This window comes from Cyanistes caeruleus, unplaced genomic scaffold (assembly GCF_971803275.1).
Source record: "Cyanistes caeruleus unplaced genomic scaffold, bCyaCae1.hap1.1 HAP1_SUPER_30, whole genome shotgun sequence".
Classification (NCBI taxonomy): Eukaryota; Metazoa; Chordata; class Aves; order Passeriformes; family Paridae; genus Cyanistes; species Cyanistes caeruleus.
The window spans coordinates 3415475-3434430 of NW_028256295.1; the positions used below are offsets into that span (position 1 = coordinate 3415475).

The following is an 18956-nucleotide window of genomic DNA, read 5'->3' on the forward strand; positions in this document are numbered from 1 at the left end:
ATCAGAGCTTGCCCACAGAAGCTGTGGCTGCCCCTGGATCCCTGGAAGTGTCCAAGGCCAGGTTGGATGGGGATTGGAGCAGCCTGGGATAGTGGAAGGTGTCCCTGCCATGGCAGGGGGTGGAACGAGATGAACTTTAAGGTCCCTTCCAAGCCAAGGCATTCTGTGATTCTGTGATTTTGGGGGAGATGCTGAAGCTCTGGCTCAGCTTTATCTCAGCAAATGTCTGGAGCCAGCAGCAGCCATGGGTGGGATCATCTCCTCCTCCCTCTCGCTGTGGCTGTAACTCACCCAAGGGCAGTGTCATAAATGAAATTGAAATTTGGACAGCTAGGGCTATTGGGTTAACAGCAGTTTAATAACAAGAAAAAAAAAATGATACAGTTTAGTGAATTGAATACAAGAATCCAATTTAATAGAAGAATACAATTTAGTGGATTGAATAGCAATTTGATATAGAAGGAATACAATTTAGTAAAAGAGTACAATTTAGTGAATATATTCATATATATATATATACATATGTATATATATATGTATGAATAAATATATGAATATAGCTTGCCAGTAATTATGATTAAAGCATAAGCAAATCTGACCGGGGTATGGAGAGGGCTTCTCAACCCCCTTACTTATGAAAAAAATCAATTCTAACTAAACTAATATACTGTATACTTACAAATATTCATTCATGTTTCCAGTAAGCCTCATCTTATTTCTGATTATTTAATTTTACATCACTATTCTTCATGGTGCATGCCTCAATTGTTTCTAGGGGGTCTTCAGTCTTCTTTTGGTGGTCTTTTGGATGAAGGCTTACACTCATCCTCGTTGTCCTCTGGATAACCTTACGGGCTGTGCATGCGTCCTAAGTGTTGTGTTATGTAAGTAAGCATTGTACTCTACTAATTAGTCTTATATTTTATAATTTTCAGGCCCTATGCCTAAAGTCATTCCAACTTTATCCATCTCAAGGTCGATTTTGTCTTAGGACATTCCTTATCTCAAAACTACATCCTGTATCTTAATTTTAACATGTAACATCTGTAGAGGGGTACATCTGCCTTGTAACACCAATTCCCTTGATTGCTTCTAATAATAACTTTCCAAATAGTTACAATTTAGTTAGCACAAATCATTTCCATTTATTACAGGAGGGTGTGAAAACAGGAGCATTGTTTGGTGTGGCCTCCTCTCTGCCTTTCACACCTTTCAGTGCTTTGAGCCAGCCAAGAGCTTTCTCCAGGAGTGCAATGAAGCAGCTGTTGCTGCTCCCAGCTCTGGCTCTTCCCAGTCTCTGCCCCTGCCTGGTTTTGTCCCTCTTGCTGTGCCCTCTGTTCCCCCAGGGGGCTGCCCCAGGCTGAGGGATCAGATCCAGGCACTGCTGCTGCTCCCTGGGGACCAGCCCCAGTTTGGTTGTTGCTGTCAGTGCCAGCAGAAGCGGTGGCTGGAGCAGCGGGTGCTGACAGTGGCCCAAGGCCCGGGGCTGGAGGGGTCCCTGGGCTGGGGCTGGGAGGGAGCTGCCCCTTGTTCTCCCTCTGCCTCCCGCAGAGCTGGGCCGGGCACAAGTGGGGCAGCAGAGCCAACAGGGAGCCTGCGAGTCTCTTGCAGCCGTGCCTGCTCAGAGTTTGGCCTTGGAGCTTCAGGTGGGCAAAGGCAGCTGCTCTGCTCCCTCTGCGTGTGCCCGTGTTCAGCAGTGCTGCTCCATCAGTCTGTGCCCAGCAACGGGGAAAAGCCTCAGCCCTGCAGGGCCAGGAGCTGCCGGGCTCTGCCTGAGCAGCTCAGCCAGCGGGAAGGGAGCTGCTCCACACGGGAACCAGGAGCAAAGGACATGCCTTTTCTAGGACATGTTTTCTGTAAAAAAAGCCCAACAACCCAAATACACAAAAAAAAACCAAAAAAAAAAAACCAAAAAAGAAAACGTAAAAAAAATATGACAGATAAAAATTACCCCCAAATGTGTAGTGAAAAATCTTCTATAACTCTGGAGTAAGAAAGAGGTAACTGATCTTTTGAAAAAGAGAACTCAGCTTTGATTTTAGTTCCTTAGTTTGTACACGTGCTGGTGGAAAGGATCCATTAGCTGCCTTCCTTTACAGATTTGATGGATGATTTCCAATATTAAGATATTTTACACTGTAGTTAAAGGAATAGGAAATTGAAATACATGTTCTTCATGACTGTGTCTTGAGTGTAAAAATTTTGCAGTTTGAAACTTGGACCTAAAGCGTTGCAAATGGAAGTGATAAATCCCAATGGACTGAGGGAATGCAGCTTTTCCTATGGGATGTGCAGCACTCCAAGGACTTCCTCAGTGGGGCTGTGGCTGCTTGGAGCTTTGTCCTGTAGGAGACGCTTTCTGGGGACGGTCAGAGACACGGCAAAGACCTCTATAATCGAGTTAAGTGTTAGAAGTTTATTTCAGGGCGTGGGGTAGAAAGAGAGAGAGAGAGCGAGAGAGCGAGAGCAAGAGAGAGAGAGCAAGAGAGAGCAAGAGAGGGCAAGAGAGGGCAAGAGAGCGAGAGGGCAAGAGCCCGAGCTCTTCTATACCACTACTTATATAACCTATACCTTTGAATATTCTATTCCTTTACTAACCAATCTTTCTAAGTATACTAATATAGTAACATTTGTGTACAACCTATAGAAATCGCTATTTTTGCATATTTTTAGTTATCTCAGGGTCCTTCAGACCTTTCCTTATAAGGCTGGGATGAGGGGTCTCAGCTTGGTTTTATTGCAGGAAAGAATGTGTTCTGGCATACCAGCCCGGTTTCTTTGAATTATTCAAACCGTGCTATCATTTGTATTTCTTCCTTAGCCTTTCTGGCTACAAAGTCATATTTATAATTTCTTTCTAATTCTACCTTCCCAACATCTCCCCCGTTTTGTCTATGAATAACTAAGATATTAGATACGGTTCTACGCATTAGTTTCTGCATGCATTGGAGTATACAAGGTATAGCTATTAAAACTACAATTATCACTATACAGATTAAAACAAAAAGATAAAAACAACATGCACTTGGGTAAACGACAGAACTCCATTTTTTTTTCTTGAGCTGCTTCTGGTAGATCACTTTCTTCTTGAAGATTCTGCGTAGATCAGGCTTGGGCGTCTGCTTCTTGGCTCTTTTTTGCAGGGTCACTGGCTGGTGTGGAGGTTTCAGCAGACTTCGATAATGTCCCGTATCATAATTGGATGGGCTATATCATCACCACACTGGCGTTCAGCAGCTTGAATTACACGATCCACAAATGTTGTGAATGGCTCAGAGGCTTCTTGGCTAATAAGGTTATAAGCTTTTTCAAAAGTTCCAGCAGGCTGAATTTGCAAGAAGGCTCGCCGTGCCATTTTTTTAATGTCATCTAATGCTACCCTAGGCAGGTTTATCTGATTTTCATTTTGGTCATCTGGAGGTTCACCTGTGAGCTTTGACAGGGTGAGAGCACGCAAATCTGGATCATTACTACGTCTATAATTGTCTAATACATTTCTGAGTAGTCTCTTCCATTTCAATTCCCATAGCATAAATTGCGAATCTGTAAGGGTAATGCTAGCAAGATTTTTGCAGTCATTGGGTGTGAGAGTATGCTCTTCTAGTGTACTTTTCAGCAGTTGTTTAAAATATGGAGAGCAAATGCCACTGTCCTTTATCGCTTTTCGCAGTTCTTTTATCTCCTGGGGTGGAATAGCTGTCCATGTTCTTGGACCGCCCGCCTGCTGACTAAATAACACCGGCATTGCTAGGGGGTTTATGTTTTCTTCTTTGCAAATTTGTCTTTTGACTTCCAGCCAGTTTGTAAGTTGGCTATCATCATAACATTCTTGGGAATTTATGTGTAGTGGAGCTTCGGATTTTACAATCTCACTTTGAAGTGGTAAAGTCAGGGGATTAGCTGTTGCATGCATAGAATAGTTCACTGTCTCTCCTGTATTTATTAATGCAGATACTGTGTTAGAAATTCCCCCTTCCTTTTGTACCTTTTGTGTAGCCAGGTGTAGCGGCGGCCTTGTAGTTGTAGTGTCAGCTGACAGTAGCTGCGATAGGGGACGGTCAGGGGGCAGAACGGGATGCTGCACTTGCGGATAAGCCTCTGGGAGCTGCGGCACGGCCGGGGGCAGGGAAGCAGGTTTCGGTTGTTCGCGGTTATAATGCGCGGGGGCATCTGACAGCGAAGCGGCAGTTCTTGGTGATATTACAGCCGGGTCTGGTAGAGGATCGGGGGAATACACAGGACCAGACGCTGGCGGGAGTAGCGCGGTGTTTTGTGACCGTGTGGAAACCTGTGGCTGACACTGCGTTTGTGTAAGTTCCGGTCCAGGGTCGGTGGTGGCGGCCCTCGTGGCAGACAGAACCGGGACCTGCTGCGGCTCGGGACCGCGTGGCCAGAGAGAAACAGCAGAAGGAGCTGAGGGGGCCGGGGTGGACCGGGCAGCGGAGGCTGGAACGTCTGCGGGCCGCGGCAAAACGGGAGGCGGAGAAAAATGAAACAACGAGATGTTCGAGGCAGCAGTGGTCTGTGTCGGCTCAGGGGCCAAGGTGTGACCTGCTGCTGACGGCGGGGCTGACTCAGCGGTGACAGGAGGTAGTGGAAGAGTTAAGGAAGAGGCTGAAGTGTGATTTTGTAACGCAGATAGAATATAGGCGGTAGCCGCAATGACGGCCGCAGGGTGGAGCGGGGGAGGAGCGGGAGATTCTCCGGTGGGGAGGAGGGGTGGTGGAGTTGAGGCGACAGCACCGACGGGGGGAGGAGCCACGATGACATCGCTGGGCGGAGGCGCAGGGGCGGAGTCAAGGGGCGGGGTCGCACCGGTGACGGGAGCGGGAGGGGCGGGGTGCACCGCGAGGGCAGAGCCGGGGGTGGGCAGCGCGGGGGTTGTGACAGCGGAGACGGGGTTTCTTGAGGGAGCGGGGAGCTCGCCGCTTGCCACACTGGGGGCGGGAACAGTATCGGGAGGGGGAGGGGGAGCAGGGGCGGGGGCCGCAGGGTCTGCCGAGGGGGATGGGGTCACCGGAACAGATTGCGAAATCACGGGGGCTGGGGGGGGTGGGGAAGGGACGCGCGAAACTGCGGATGCTGGAGTCGCTGAGTTTCGGGGGGCCGGAACGGGCCTGGCCACGTTTCGGGTCTCCGTGGCCAGGGACAAACGCGTAGTAGGGACCGGATCCGACGCGACAGCCACTGATGGTTGTTGCTTATTATGAAAGAGTTCTACGAGAGTTCTACACGCTGGGACCAGCTGCGCGGCAGTCATATCGCGGTGTGAGATATTATTAAAGAATTTAATACCGACCGTGTCCCAAAAATCTCTAGTAAATACAGCTGAACGGTCAGCGTTGAGGAAGTTAAGTAGAGTCCATTCTAAAAGATCTTTTAGCTCTTGTTTCGGTAAATTATTGGACTCAGAGCGTAATAAATGTTTTAGTCGCTTATAGAGGTCTCTGTCGTGAATAGAGTAAGATTGTCCCATGATTAAAACTTGTGCGCACTAACCTCAGTACCGGAGAAAACAGCGTATCCAATCCCAGCTTCTCGTGGGGGCTGGCCAGGCTCCCCTGCTGCGGCTCCAGATGCTGCTTTTCGGGTTCCTTCACCAAGCTCCGCTTCTAGCTGTTGCTTTGCAACACTGCAGCGAGCTCAGAACCCCTTTCCAGCACAGCACCAAGCGGTGCCAGGCACCTCGCTGTGCTCCACTCCCGGGCTGAGTCTCCCAGAGCTCCAAAAGACACCGATCCTCAGCGTCTCTGGACTCAGGAACTCCCCTTGCAACTTTAAAGAGCTTCGGCCCAACTCGCTGCTAAGCAGCGTGGTCCTTGCTCACAGTACTGGGAAAGCAGGCACGACAGATAAGTGTTAGTTACCGTCCATGAGGGTCTCTTACAGCTGAAGAAAACGATCTGCTCCTGCCTGGCTCGCCAATCTGTAGGAGACGCTTTCTGGGGACGGTCAGAGACACGGCAAAGACCTCTATAATCGAGTTAAGTGTTAGAAGTTTATTTCAGGGCGTGGGGTAGAGAGGTAGAGAGAGAGCAAGAGAGGGCAAGAGAGAGGGCAAAAGAGACGGAAAAAAAGAGCAAGCAAGAGCAAAAAGAGCAAGCAAGAGAGAAAAAGAGACCGAGCTCTTCTATACTACTACTTATATAACCTATACCTTTGAATATTCTATTCCTTAACTAACCTAATCTTAACTAATCTTTCTAAGTATACTAATATAGTAACATTTGTGTACAACCTATAGAAATCGCTATTTTTGCATATTTTTAGTTATCTCAGGGTCCTTCAGACCTTTCCTTATAAGGCTGGGATGAGGGGTCTCAGCTTGGTTTTATTGCAGGAAAGAATGCGTTCTGGCATACCAGCCCGGTTGGTTTCTTTGAATTATTCAAACCGTGCTATCATTTGTATTTCTTCCTTAGCCTTTCTGGCTACAAAGTCATATTTATAATTTCTTTCTAATTCTACCTTCCCAACATGTACCATTGCTGAGGATCAGCTGCCCTGGGAGAGGCTTCAGATTAAACCAACTGCTGCATGGTTTAATTGGTCTGGTACCTGAGGCTTCTGATCATTTGCTTTGTACAAATGTATTTTAACAGTTTGCTGTGCTGTAAGCATCTCATAGCTGCTACTATTGAGAACCTTGTTCTAGAAATATGTTAAGAGGCATCTTTCCAGTTTAAAGCCAGGCCCTGGCCAAGCCTTGACTTTACCTGGATGAAATGTTTGCCAACATATCCAGATGTTTTCTGTACCAAATCAGTATTTGAGTCAATTTTTGACTCAGCAATTTGACCCTGTTGATAATGACAGCTGGATCAATTTTGAAGTGGGCTTGGAGAATCATTTCCGGAGGTGATTACCCAATCCTTCACTGATTGTTTTGTTTCTGTTTGCTTGCTAACTATGGGATGCTGGTGCAGTGTTTTAGTAATTAATAGTAGTTTTATATTACATATGTTATTAATAATGTTTATGATTTAATTGATTTTTAACTGGTATAAGTTCTTACTAATTGTGTATATGGTTTTGTGTTGATGTTGATGTTTATAACAGAAGTACATCTCATTTTTATTTTTTTTTTAAAGAAAACGGGGGAGATTGATGCCCTAAAAGCATTTAATTAGTGTAATTCATTAACTTCAAGGAGAGAAGTGCCTGTGTTTTGTTGGCAGGTTCAAAAAGGTCACCTGTCCATCTGACCAGACTGTGTGCCTCTGAACACACGAGATCCAGTGAACAGAGATGTCATCACACAGCCTTGGTACTCCAGACATGGATCAGAAGTGGAGCTGTCAGGACACAGTTGTGTCTGAACACTACACAGAGAGTTTACCAACAGAAATTTTACGTTATTATTATGATGTGGTGTCTCTATCAATTTTTCAGATATCCTTTGTTTTAAGATCTAGAAGGGTTTGAAGAACAACTTGAACATCAAAGCCCTCAGTCACCGATCAGCTGCCAGCTGACATCACGGGAGCAGTGAACGTTCCAAGACTGAATCGTGTTGGAGAAATTCTGTAGAAGATTTGGGAAGTGTAGAGACTCCATCTAACTATATACAAAGCAAATTGTAATTGTGTGTTTATTTTTCTAGCAAATTGCTTTCATGCTTAGATTACATATATACCAGAACATGTATGTTAAAAGTAGTTAAATAAGAGTTTAAGATAAAGTGTTTAGCCTGTGTAGTAATTGTTATGTTAGTATAAAGTATAAGTATTTTTCTTTAAGAGGTAATGTAAGCATCTTTGAAAGTTCATTTAACGCTAAAGTTTTAGTTGTAAGTTTGTAAGCATGGTGTCATTTGCATGATAAACTGTTCATAGTAATTGTGCTGTTTATAGTTATAACACCTGAAGCAGTGAGCCCCAATTTTGTAGTACAGGCTGAGAACCCATGATCTAATAGTCTAGCCCTTGTATTTATACCCAAGCTTTAACTCCTCTGTTGACTTTTGTGTATTAGCTGTTATCATCCCCAGAGTCCTGTACCACCTGGATGAAGAGTTGAGCCTGCAAGTGGAGAGACTCACCCAACTTCAGAAAAGAGAAGTGGTGACAGGTGTAACCATAGCGATGCTGCTTAACCTGAGAGCAGCTGGTGCTGCCACAGGTGTCTCTGCCATCGTGACCCAACAACAGAGACTGCTTTAGCTACAGATGACTAAAAAGTGAAGTCTCAACCTTCTATTCATGCAGCAAGGAGGCCTCTGCATCGCCCTGAAAGAGAAGTGCTGCTTCTACGCAGACCACACCGGAGTAGTGAGAGACACCATGGCAGAGCTACGGGACAGGCTGTCTCAGCGAAAAGCAGAGAGAGAAGCCCAGCAAAGCTGGTTCCAGTCCTGGTTTGACCAATCTCCGTGGCTACCCTGGTGTCTACCCTGATTGGACCAGTTCTGATGATTTTACTCGTGCTAATCTTTGGACCATGTATTCTAAATAAGCTTGTGTCCTTTGTTAAGAACCGATTAGAAAAAGTTAACATTTTGTTTATAGAAAGGCAACAAATGCTTTAAAATACACTTAGTTGTTACATGTGTTTATATTTACCAATGAAAATTGTAGTATCTATTTTGTAAGTTTTTAGCCTTTTAGTTAAGTATTTTATATTTTACTCAATTTTATATTATCCATTTTAAAAACTTTTATAATATAGATAAGTTAGACAAAGTGTTTAGAAATACATATATAAAAAATAACATTAGAATTTTTAAGACTAATATACCTTATATTTTAGCAAATTAGTTATTCATAGTGTCACGATCCGCAAGGTGGGATTCGTGATGTGGTTCTTTTAGCCGGTCTTAGAGTACAAAAGATTATCAGCAAACCAAGGACTTAAACAAGAAAACACAGTTTATTGAGTGCTCATCAGCACTAATATGCGATAGAGGGAAAGAAAAGAGAAAGCAAAGCATAAGGAAAAGAGAGTAAGGGGATTATAGCTACCAACGTCGAAGTCCACTCAGCCGTCCAACGACGCAGAGTCTTCTGTCCATTGGGGAGATCTCAAAGGAAGGTGAGTTTGGGGTATAATTTTATAGTCTTTTGCAAAGCGAGGGGCGCAGGGCCAAAACCAGAGGCGATTGATGATCATTGTGATGAATTCCATTGCGCAGGGAGCAGGTGTAGGGTACAGAGCGATCCATGTCTTGCAAGTCTTTGCTCACCAGCAGGAACAAGGACAAGGTGTTGTGGAAAACCCATTGCACCGGGTACCAGGCACAAACCTCTGCTCACCAGCAGGAATGAGAGCCATGAGTCGTGGAAAACCCGTTGCGCAGGTTACCAAGCCTCTGCTCACCAGCAGGAACGAGAGCAGTGTACCGTGCAGCCACCTGCAAACAATCACTGAGCAAACATCCATCTCAGCTAGGCCCAAACCCCCAAACCAAGTCCCTTGTGATATTCAGGGTCTCAGTCTCTGTCCTTGAGACGGTTGTGAGACAGATGAGGGAATCTTCGGACCGTCTCTTACACCACCCCGTGGCTCACAATCGTCGAGGTCTTTCTGCACGATGTTGTAGTGCTGCTGCAGAATTCTTCTCTGAAGTCTTCAGGACTCGTTACAGTTGGTAGTATATCCCAGAAAAAACAGAGACAGGTAGTAGGGAAAAGATAAGGGACAGAAAAAGGAAAAAGAGAAAACAAAAACAATAAGAAAATCAATATATTGATTTCAAAGAAAAACCATTCCATATATATAATTTCAACTAAAACTTACAGATTGGTTTCTTATCTTAAAACAAACAATAAATTATATTCTAAAATACACCATGATAAAATGATTAACCTCATAGTCACAATGTCAAATTATTTATTGTAGTGCCTGCATAATTCATCGAGTATCGATAACCTTAGGGGTATCAGCAACATGTAAAGTACCAATCATGTTGTGTGCATCCATTATGGAAGTCAATTGTGTCAACCTCTTCATCATTCTCCAATTCAGGATGTACAAAATTGCTGATAGAACAAAACCAAGTAAAACTAAAACCAAGAGCACGATGATGGGATGACACAATTTGTTCAAAACACCTGTAGCAGTTGGTGACCACCCAAAAAGAGTGTCCCACCACTTGTGTTCAGCATCTTTCCTTACTCTTTCCAGAACACGACGTATTCCTTTCACATTGTGGTGAACCGTAACTAAGGTCTTTTGTCCATCCTTTTTGATCTTTTCCAAAATTTCGATTAAATCCTGGTGAAGCAACAATTGCCTTACCAGAGTAAAGTTCATTCCAATCGGAGCAGGCACTAAACGATGAATCAAAGTGTAATTATACTGCAAAAGATAATATGAAGTAACTGGAGCTAAATAAGAAAAGTCACAACCTATAATCTCAGTAAAATTGCATACACAAAAATTTGAATGATTCTTAGTATCCACTACTATGTTTTCTACAAGCATACTATCACAAGCAGTTCTCAAGCATACACATCCATTGCCTACATACACAAGCACTGTTTCAGAAGTGTCATTAGGATGGATTTCAAAATGACAGATATTCTGTTCTGTGTCTAAACAAATGTCTTGAGCTTTGATTGCATTACTTTCACAGATAAACCCCTTTTGTTCCCAGACAATACAATTTTCCAAACCAACAGTTTGCCATTTCCCACCAATCTGACGGGCCCATTCCCTATGCTCTAAAGGATAGAGAACAGCTCCGTCATGATTCAGCCCCAGTGCAATGATAGGAAAGATTGAATGTACTGAAGCATTACGTATTGTCAACACAAAAGCTGTGGCTGTGTTTGTGATGGGATCGTAGGTAAAATTTACCAAATTCCACCAAGATTGAAATTCCTTTTCAAAATCATTGGCATTGTCCCAGACTATTTTCCGAATCTCAGTGGGAAAGGTGCCTTCTTCACCCTCTCTGATAATTGATGCAGCAACTGACTGCATCCACAACTGGGCTTGAATACAGCTAAGAGCCAGAGAAACATTGTTTTGGGTAGCACTGAGTGCATCAATTATTAATTTGTGATCATCTACATTTACCCTTTCCCAATTTGGTAATATGTTTGATAGCAACCACTGTTGGGTTCCCAAAGCAGTTAAAGATGACCTCAGTGGTTGTTGTATTTTGGTCAAATCTTTAGTTGCAACAGCCAATTTATTCATCAATACTTCTGAATCAATACTATTCAAAATTCCTAGTCCTGATCCCACGACACCGGTTATATCTCTTGTCATCCGTTTGTGAAAAGGATTTCGCTTTCGCAACCAGGTTGTCCACCCCTCAAAGGAAGTTTGCAAAAAAGGTGAACAAGCTGGCTGAATCTCTGAGACATTGTTTTGCATTAGTAATTTAACTTGTTTGATAGACCATGCTGGATTAAATAGCATTTGTTGTTGGCCAGTTTTCCTGATTACATAGGGTCCAATTTCAGAAATTTTTGGAGTCAATCTAATTGGTGGTTGTGTGGTAGGTAGTACAACCTGAACATTAAGCTCTCCCCAATATTTGGTATTGTTTTTACCACACACGACTTTGGAGGACAATTGTACAGCCGTTAAATTCAGCCAACAATCTTGATTCCGAGTTTCACAAGATATAACCTGGCCACGAGATCCGGCAACTTGACTGTGTACAGGCTCAGTATGGGATCCGGTACTCAGTCTGCAGCGTATTGAAACATCATCACCTTGAGTTAACAGAAAAGAAGGGAAAACGTTAGTTTTACCATTCAGCACAAAAGGGGTATTTACACCATGGTATGTGATTATCACACTTAATATAGGCCTTGTTACAGCATTTATTTTAAATCTGTGAATTAAACCTGTAAATCCTGTTTGCCAAGTGCAGGTCACGTAAACTGGTCTGGTTAAGGTAAAATTGTACCAGCAGTCAGTGGGTTCACTTCTACAGAGCTTCGTGCTTTCGACATTGTTGGTGCTCGGATCTAGTGTGTAGTTTCCAATGTTCTTCTGACGGCAACACAATATGAGGGGATCATATTTGCCGCATTTCCAATCTTCTGTGGAACAAAGTTCTGCTGAAATATTAGGGTGCAAACTGCTTGTTAAATTCGGTTCAAGAAGGTTTCCGGCAATTGTAATGGTGGAGGCTTTTTCATAACGAGATTTTTCTATTTTCCTACATCCTATCTTAATTTCCTCCCCAATTGCTCCTGTTAGTATTCTAACCCAATCCTTTTGATCCCACTCCCAGTCACCCGGGCGGTACATTTCAGAGTTATGCAGTACTACAATTGCTAGATTTCGCTGATGGTCTCCAGGGTGATGTCCTATGGCATAGTTGCTGGTGACTGCTTCGGACCATGGCCACTCAGTCGAGTTTTGGCCATGATATTGCGGCAGGATGAAAAGAAGGATTAGTAGTGTTATCATGGCTTATTCAATTTTCATGTCCCTCGGAGTTCTTCTGTGAAAGTAAAAGAAACAACAGATTCTGCCACATTGGGGCAGGAGATTAAAATGAAGGAATTATCCAGCGTGTGTTTATCCGATGCTCCTTCCCCAGGGCATCAGATGCTACCCACGCATACTTGTTCAAGGGAACTTTCAGTATCAGTGGCACTTCCCCTACTTTGGGGAGGTCCACCAAAACCGGCTGACCAGGGTAGTGCGCTGGATTCTTAGAATCGTTTGGCCCCCATGGTGCAGGGATGATGTTAGGAGCTTTTGGGCAAAAGGCAGTGATTTTGGGACACCCATTCACCCCCCATCTATCATTTATAGTTTTGACAGCTTTCCACAATCGAACATCCCAATTCCCTTCATGTGGTTTCAGGAGTCGCTTAAGGAGACCATTGGTTCTTTCTACAATCCCGTTAGCTTGAGGGTAGTAAGGGGTGTGAAAGGTCCATTTAATTCCCTCATCCTTTGCCCAATCTTGCACAACTTTAGCAGTGAAGTGAGAACCATTATCAGATTGAATCTCTTGTGGTTTTGGAAAAGTTCCAAACCATCCCTGCAAAGCCTTAACAGTGTTGTCACCAGTGGCTCTGTTAAAAGCATAAGCCTGAACTAACCCGGACACAATTTCTACCCCTACCAGCACAAAGTGTTTACCTCTTGACTGTTTGAAAGGGCCGATATAATCGACTTGCCATGCATCCCAAAGTCCTTTGCCTGTTCTTAAATGCAAAGGGTCATCTTTCAGAGGGTGTCTTTCCAGCCGCTTGCGGCATTGCTCACAGGCTGATATACATGTTTTGCACATTTCTCTGGTAACGGGCCACCCTCGAGCAAAAGCTTCTTTATACAGATCCTTTACACCTGTGTGTTGTCTTTTTACATGCAGCCACTCTAATAAGTGATCCCAGTCATCTGTAACAAGTTCCTCCTTTAGAGGACTTATTCTTGCCAGTTCATCAACTGCATTGTTCAGGTTACCAGCTAAATCTCCATTTGTTTGATGTGAAGCCACCCAACCTACAGCAAAATTTCCTTGGGTTGCAATATTTAAAATTTCTTGCCATTTTTCCTTCTGCCATACTGGAATCCTATTTACTTCCCAATCATTTTGTTGCCAAAAAGAGAGCCACTCTGTGCATCCCTTAAACACAGCATAGGAGTCAGTGTAAATATAAACTACAGAGGCATTCTGTGCCTCTCGTTTGAAAACGCTCCAAACAGCTATTAATTCACCCACTTGAGCACTGCCTTCTCCTTCAGTAACTATTTGTTCACCTGAGGAAGTGTGGAGAGCTACTGCCCGGTACTTCCATACCTTCCCTTCTCGCTTGGCAGAAGCATCAGTGAACCAAGAGTTTGTTGATTTTTCGGGGGAGAAAGGAGGGGCTACCTTAATTACAGAAACAGGGTTTTCGTGGCCATCAGCCAAGCTCTCGGTTTCTTGTATGGCCAGATTTTTTATCGCTCCTTCAGTTATTGAAAAGATGTTACAGTAATGTTCGATCTGGGCATACCATTTTCTTACTGAAGCCCTCTGTGCCACCCCGTCAGGGGGGGGAGTCCCAGTAGTAACTGTTTTTATAACTTTAAAAGGGCCTCTCAGCACTATGGGTTGTTGTCGTGTAATTTTCTCCACTTCTATGAGAGCTATGCTGACCACAAACAGTCCCTTTTCCCAAGTGGTGTATCTCTTCTCAGCATCTTTAAAGCCACGGGAGAAAAACCCAACAGGTCTTGTAGGGCCTTCTGGACCCCGTTGCCATATGTGAACTGACAGTGCTGAAGCAGCAAACCCCCATTCTACTTGGAAAGGATCTGTGGGATGTATGGGACCCAGTGCTTGATAGGCTATTGCTTCAAAGATTAACAATTGCAATGCCTCTTCTTGGGAAGGGGTCCATTCCCATTTCACCCCTTTTCTTAACAAATCATAAAGGGGTCTGGCAATTATTGAAAAATCTGGGATGTGTTTTCTCCAAAACACTAACAAGCCTAAAGCTTGTTGAAGTTCTTACTTGGATTCAGGCATTTTAATCTGATCTAGAGTGGTTAGGGTATCAGGTGGGATACATGTCATACCTCCCTTCCACCAGATTCCCAAAAACTTCACTTCTTGTGATGGTTTCTGAATTTTTTCTGAGGGGATTTGTAGGTCAAGGCTTTCTAGGTGAGATATTATTTTTTGCTGAACCTCCCCCACTACTTCCTTTTCCTCTCCCCCCACAAGAATGTCATCAATGTATTGATAAACAGCTATATCCTCAGGTTTGGATATTTTTTCTAATTCTTGTGCCAAAGCATGGTGTGCTAAGGTGGGAGAGTGTTTGTACCCTTGTGGTAATCTGGTGAACGTGTATTGCTGACCGTCCCAAGTAAAAGCAAAACGGTCCATGTCCTCTGGCTGTATAGGTATCATAAAGAACATGTCTTTGACATCTATAGTTGCCATGAATGGGTGAGCTTTTTCTTGAATTGATATTATTAATTCAGCTAAATTTGGAACCGCTGCAGTGAGGGGATCTGTGTTGGCATTTAGCCTGCGAAAGTCAATGGTAAGTCTCCATTTTCCATTAGGTTTCCGCACTGGCCACACTGGAGAGTTAAAAGGGGAATGAGTGTTAACTATTACCCCTTGATCTCGTAAATCCTGAATTACAGTTTTGATGCCTTCCTTGGCACCAGAAGGGAGAGGATATTGTTTAACGTTAGTGATTTTGCTGTGTGGCAGGGAAGGTGCCATTTGGAGCAAGTTAATGTTAAGACGTGATGTGCCAAAAGACCACAATAGGCCGTCCTGATCTTCCCACTGCCTTCCAGCCAGAACATCCATGCCTAACAAATCATTTGGGATATCTCCAAGCACTACTTTGATAGTTAATTGTTCTTCCTCTCCAGGTAATAAAATTTTTACAAAAGCTATTTTCATAGCTTCTGAAGTTCCCAAAGCATTCAGGACACAGTATCTTTTCTTTACTGGAACAATTCCACATTTTTGGGCAGTTGCATTTGTTAATGCAGAAATTTGGGCTCCAGTGTCTATTACAAAAGTGACCAGTGTTCGCTTGGGACCAACTATTGCTGTTATTAATAAATCTCCAGTTTGTCAATTGCGGGTGAGCTGTCTAAGATATATCCAATTGCCCCCCCCATCTCTATGCTCACCTTCAATTAGAGACGGGGGTTCAAGTTTCCCTGCTTTTGAAAATGTTTCAATTCCATTGCTAAACTTTGGGGTTGTTTCTGCTCCCTATCCAGAGCTTGGGAGTGATTTTGCTTTGACCCACTGCTCAGAAACTGTGATTGTTTCTGTTCACTGTCCAGAACCTGTGAGTGATGTTGCTTTGGCCCACTACCCAGATATTGTGCATAAGGTTGTGTTGGCTCACTGCCTGGAGTAGGCTGAGGGGAAGGTGGAGCGCTTGGTACAATGGGACTGGATTCCTGCCACCGAGAAACCAGTTTACTTAATTTTTCAAATGGTAGGTTATCCATTAACCCCTTTGGTATCCCCTTTTTCAGCCCCAAGTTCCACCAATACTGTCGGCTAGAAATTTGCCCACCCTTTTCTGTTTTCATGTTAGGAGGGGCAATGTGCCTAACACCCTTTGTTCTTTCTAGCTTTTCCTCTGGGGTTTTTACAGGACCATATTTCCTGTTATAGTTTAGTAACTCTTCTGCAACTTCACTCCATGTCCAAATTTTGTGATTTCCAGCAGCTAAATTGAGTTGTGAGTTTGTATATGGTGAAGGATTCGTGTACGGAGAAAAGCCAGGATCAACAGATCTACTTTTGTTATTTGGGTTTTCCAGAAGCCTGTCCAGTCTTTCTATTGGGCTTATGGCAGCTATCGTTTTCCGGAGAAGGATAGCAGTGGGTTTAAGCGATTCTGGAAGGCCACGAATTAAAGGAGTCATAATTTCAGCCTTCACGGGTAGCAACATTGGTGATTCAGAACCAACAATTAATTTTCTTTCATGAATCAGTTGTAGACAAGCTGCCTTATGAATGTTTTCTAGAATTTGGTCTGGGGAGCCGGTTAGAGCTACAGGATCTCCCCTTTCCAGGGGTTTAAGTCCCCCTGCCCAATATGCAGCTCGCTGTGTTAGGGACCATGGGTTGCGGTTATCTCCTGTTGTTAAGAAAACACCATGTCCCCAGTAACCACTTGCTTCCTGTTCAGATAATCGAATTTGATCTCCCCCTGTGAGAGACACTCGAAATACGTATTCTGTCTCTGACTCGTGAGGGAGACGCCCGTACTCCTTTTTTAACTTAGCCAATTCAGTAGCAGTGTACGGGATTTCTTTAGTGGCTATATGTGGATCAAGATCTTCATCATTGATATAGTTATATTCTGTTTTAATCAAAGGTCTTATTTGGGAGCAACAGTTTTCACCACAATTTTTTACCAAATGTAATTCTGCTTGAGGATATATGTGATTTATCTGAGGAGTTTCTTTTTCCAGCGACTCCTTAAAGGAATCAGCACACTGTGAATTTTTGGCACGCTCCTCACTCAGAGCAGTTCGTAAGAAATGAATTTCATTTTGCAAACTTTCAACTAAATTTTGTAGGGATTGTATAATTACATTCTCTTCCTGCCTTCGTCTCGTGCGAGCCTCTACAGCCGACGTAAGGCAAGCTCCCAATACAGAACAAATTATGGTTTTATTACGGCCAAATTTGAACTTTGCCTCATGTTGCAGGGAGCAAATTCTATCAGTTACATTTTCCAGGTTGAACCAATTATTTTGAGCCCATTCTTCCCCAGCTGGGGAGGGCTTAGCATTGTGTTTTGCTAACAAAGCAATGAATGCAGCTTTATCTTTTATACTAGAGTTTTCAGAGTGTTCACTCATGTTTGTGTGTGTGAAGGGTTCAGTACCACTACAGGGAGGTAAGACTTAAGTTATGCACAGACGCAGCCTTTGCCACGTCACCCTTCGCGTCCCTGTATGGATGAAGAGACAAAATCTGCTTGGGAGGAACCCCTTTATGTTAAAATTCAAGTTGTCTCTTTACTACACCAAGCAGTCAAAATTCATCAAAAACACATAACAGTACACAGAACCACTACAGGGAGGTAAAACTCACACTACATCAGACGCAGCCAACGCTGCGTTCCCCCCTGTCGTGGGTGGAGAGACCAAATCTGCTTGGGAGGCACACCTTTATGTTAAAATTCAGACTCTCCGCTACACCAAGCAGTCAAAATTCATCAAAAACACATAACAGTACACAGAACCACTACAGGGAGGTAAAACTCAGTCACACTACATCAGACACAGCCAACGCTGCGTTCCGCCCTGTCGTGGGTGGAGAGACCAAATCTGCTTGGGAGGCACACCTTTATGTTAAAATTCAGACTCTCCGCTACACCAAGCAGTCAAAATATAAAAAACCAGTAAGTCCCACCTTTTGTACTCAAAGATCCCGTGTAAAATTCTGAAGACAGAGCCCTCAAACGAGTGTAGGGGTGCTTTTCACCTGGGCGTGTGCAGTTTGCGAGAAATTCGAGTCGCCTCCCTTGCTTTCTAGACACTGCTCACCAGTGTGGCAGGCTGGGTGCGGCTGAAGCGAAACGTCCTTCCCCTGATACAGACTGCACAACAACCTGCAACCCCTTCTATCTCTCAGAATCCTGTCCGTGACGCCAATTTATGTCACGATCCGCAAGGTGGGATTCGTGATGTGGTTCTTTTAGCCGGTCTTAGAGTACAAAAGATTATCAGCAAACCAAGGACTTAAACAGGAAAACACAGTTTATTGAGTGCTCATCAGCACTAATATGCGATAGAGGGAAAGAAAAGAGAAAGCAAAGCATAAGGAAAAGAGAGTAAGGGGATTATAGATACCAACGTCGAAGTCCACTCAGCCGTCCAACGACGCAGAGTCTTCTGTCTGTTGGGGAGATCTCAAAGGAAGGTAAGTTTGGGGTATAATTTTATAGTCTTATGCAAAGCGAGGGGTGCAGGGCCAAAACCAGATGAGATTGATGATCATTGTGATGAATTCCATTGCGCAGGGAGCAGGTGTAGGGTACAGAGCGATCCATGTCTTGCAAGTCTTTGCTCACCAGCAGGAACAAGGACAAGGTGTTGTGGAAAACCCATTGCACCGGGTACCAGGCACAAGCCTCTGCTCACCAGCAGGAATGAGAGCCATGAGTCGTGGAAAACCCGTTGTTCAGGTTACCAAGCCTCTGCTCACCAGCAGGAACGAGAGCAGTGTACCGTGCAACCACCTGCAAACAATCACTGAGCAAACATCCATCTCAGCTAGGCCCAAACCCCCAAACCAAGTCCCTTGTGATATTCAGGGTCTCAGTCTCTGTCCTTGAGACAGTTGTGAGACAGATGAGGGAATCTTTGGACCGTCTCTTACAGGGCTTCAAGCACAACTCCAACCTCCCCATCCACCGGCGCATCCACACTGGGGAGAGGCCCTATGAGTGTCCACAGTGTGGGAAGAGCTTCTCAGACAGGTCTAACTTGGCCAGACACCAACGGATGCACCGGTAAGGGAAGCCCTGCGAGTGCCCCAAGTGCAGGAA

At 44.2% G+C, this 18956-nt stretch overlaps 3 protein-coding genes across 3 annotated transcripts in view; all 3 read right to left on the bottom strand.

Moving 5' to 3' along the window:
* The window catches only part of LOC111945726 (uncharacterized), a 555958-nt gene that overhangs the window by 427554 nt on the left and 109448 nt on the right, over positions 1–18956 (bottom strand). The gene's annotated exons all lie outside the window — the stretch shown is intronic.
* Positions 9117–12210, bottom strand: LOC147645320 (uncharacterized). Its single transcript, XM_086874743.1, has one exon. It carries the CDS (start codon positions 12208–12210, stop codon positions 9850–9852), a length of 2361 nt encoding a protein of 786 aa, XP_086730869.1. The 3' UTR covers positions 9117–9849.
* LOC147645321 (uncharacterized) lies at positions 15520–17313 on the bottom strand. The gene has a single exon (XM_086874814.1). The coding sequence runs from the start codon at positions 17260–17262 to the stop codon at positions 15571–15573; it is 1692 nt and encodes a 563-aa protein (XP_086730940.1). The 5' UTR covers positions 17263–17313; the 3' UTR covers positions 15520–15570.

What these genes read in the sequence shown, in the direction of transcription:
- LOC147645320 (XM_086874743.1), bottom strand. Translation starts at nt 12,210, where the DNA reads ATGTACCGCCCGGGTGACTGGGAGTGGGATCAAAAGGATTGGGTTAGA.
- LOC147645321 (XM_086874814.1), bottom strand. Translation starts at nt 17,262, where the DNA reads ATGAGTGAACACTCTGAAAACTCTAGTATAAAAGATAAAGCTGCATTC.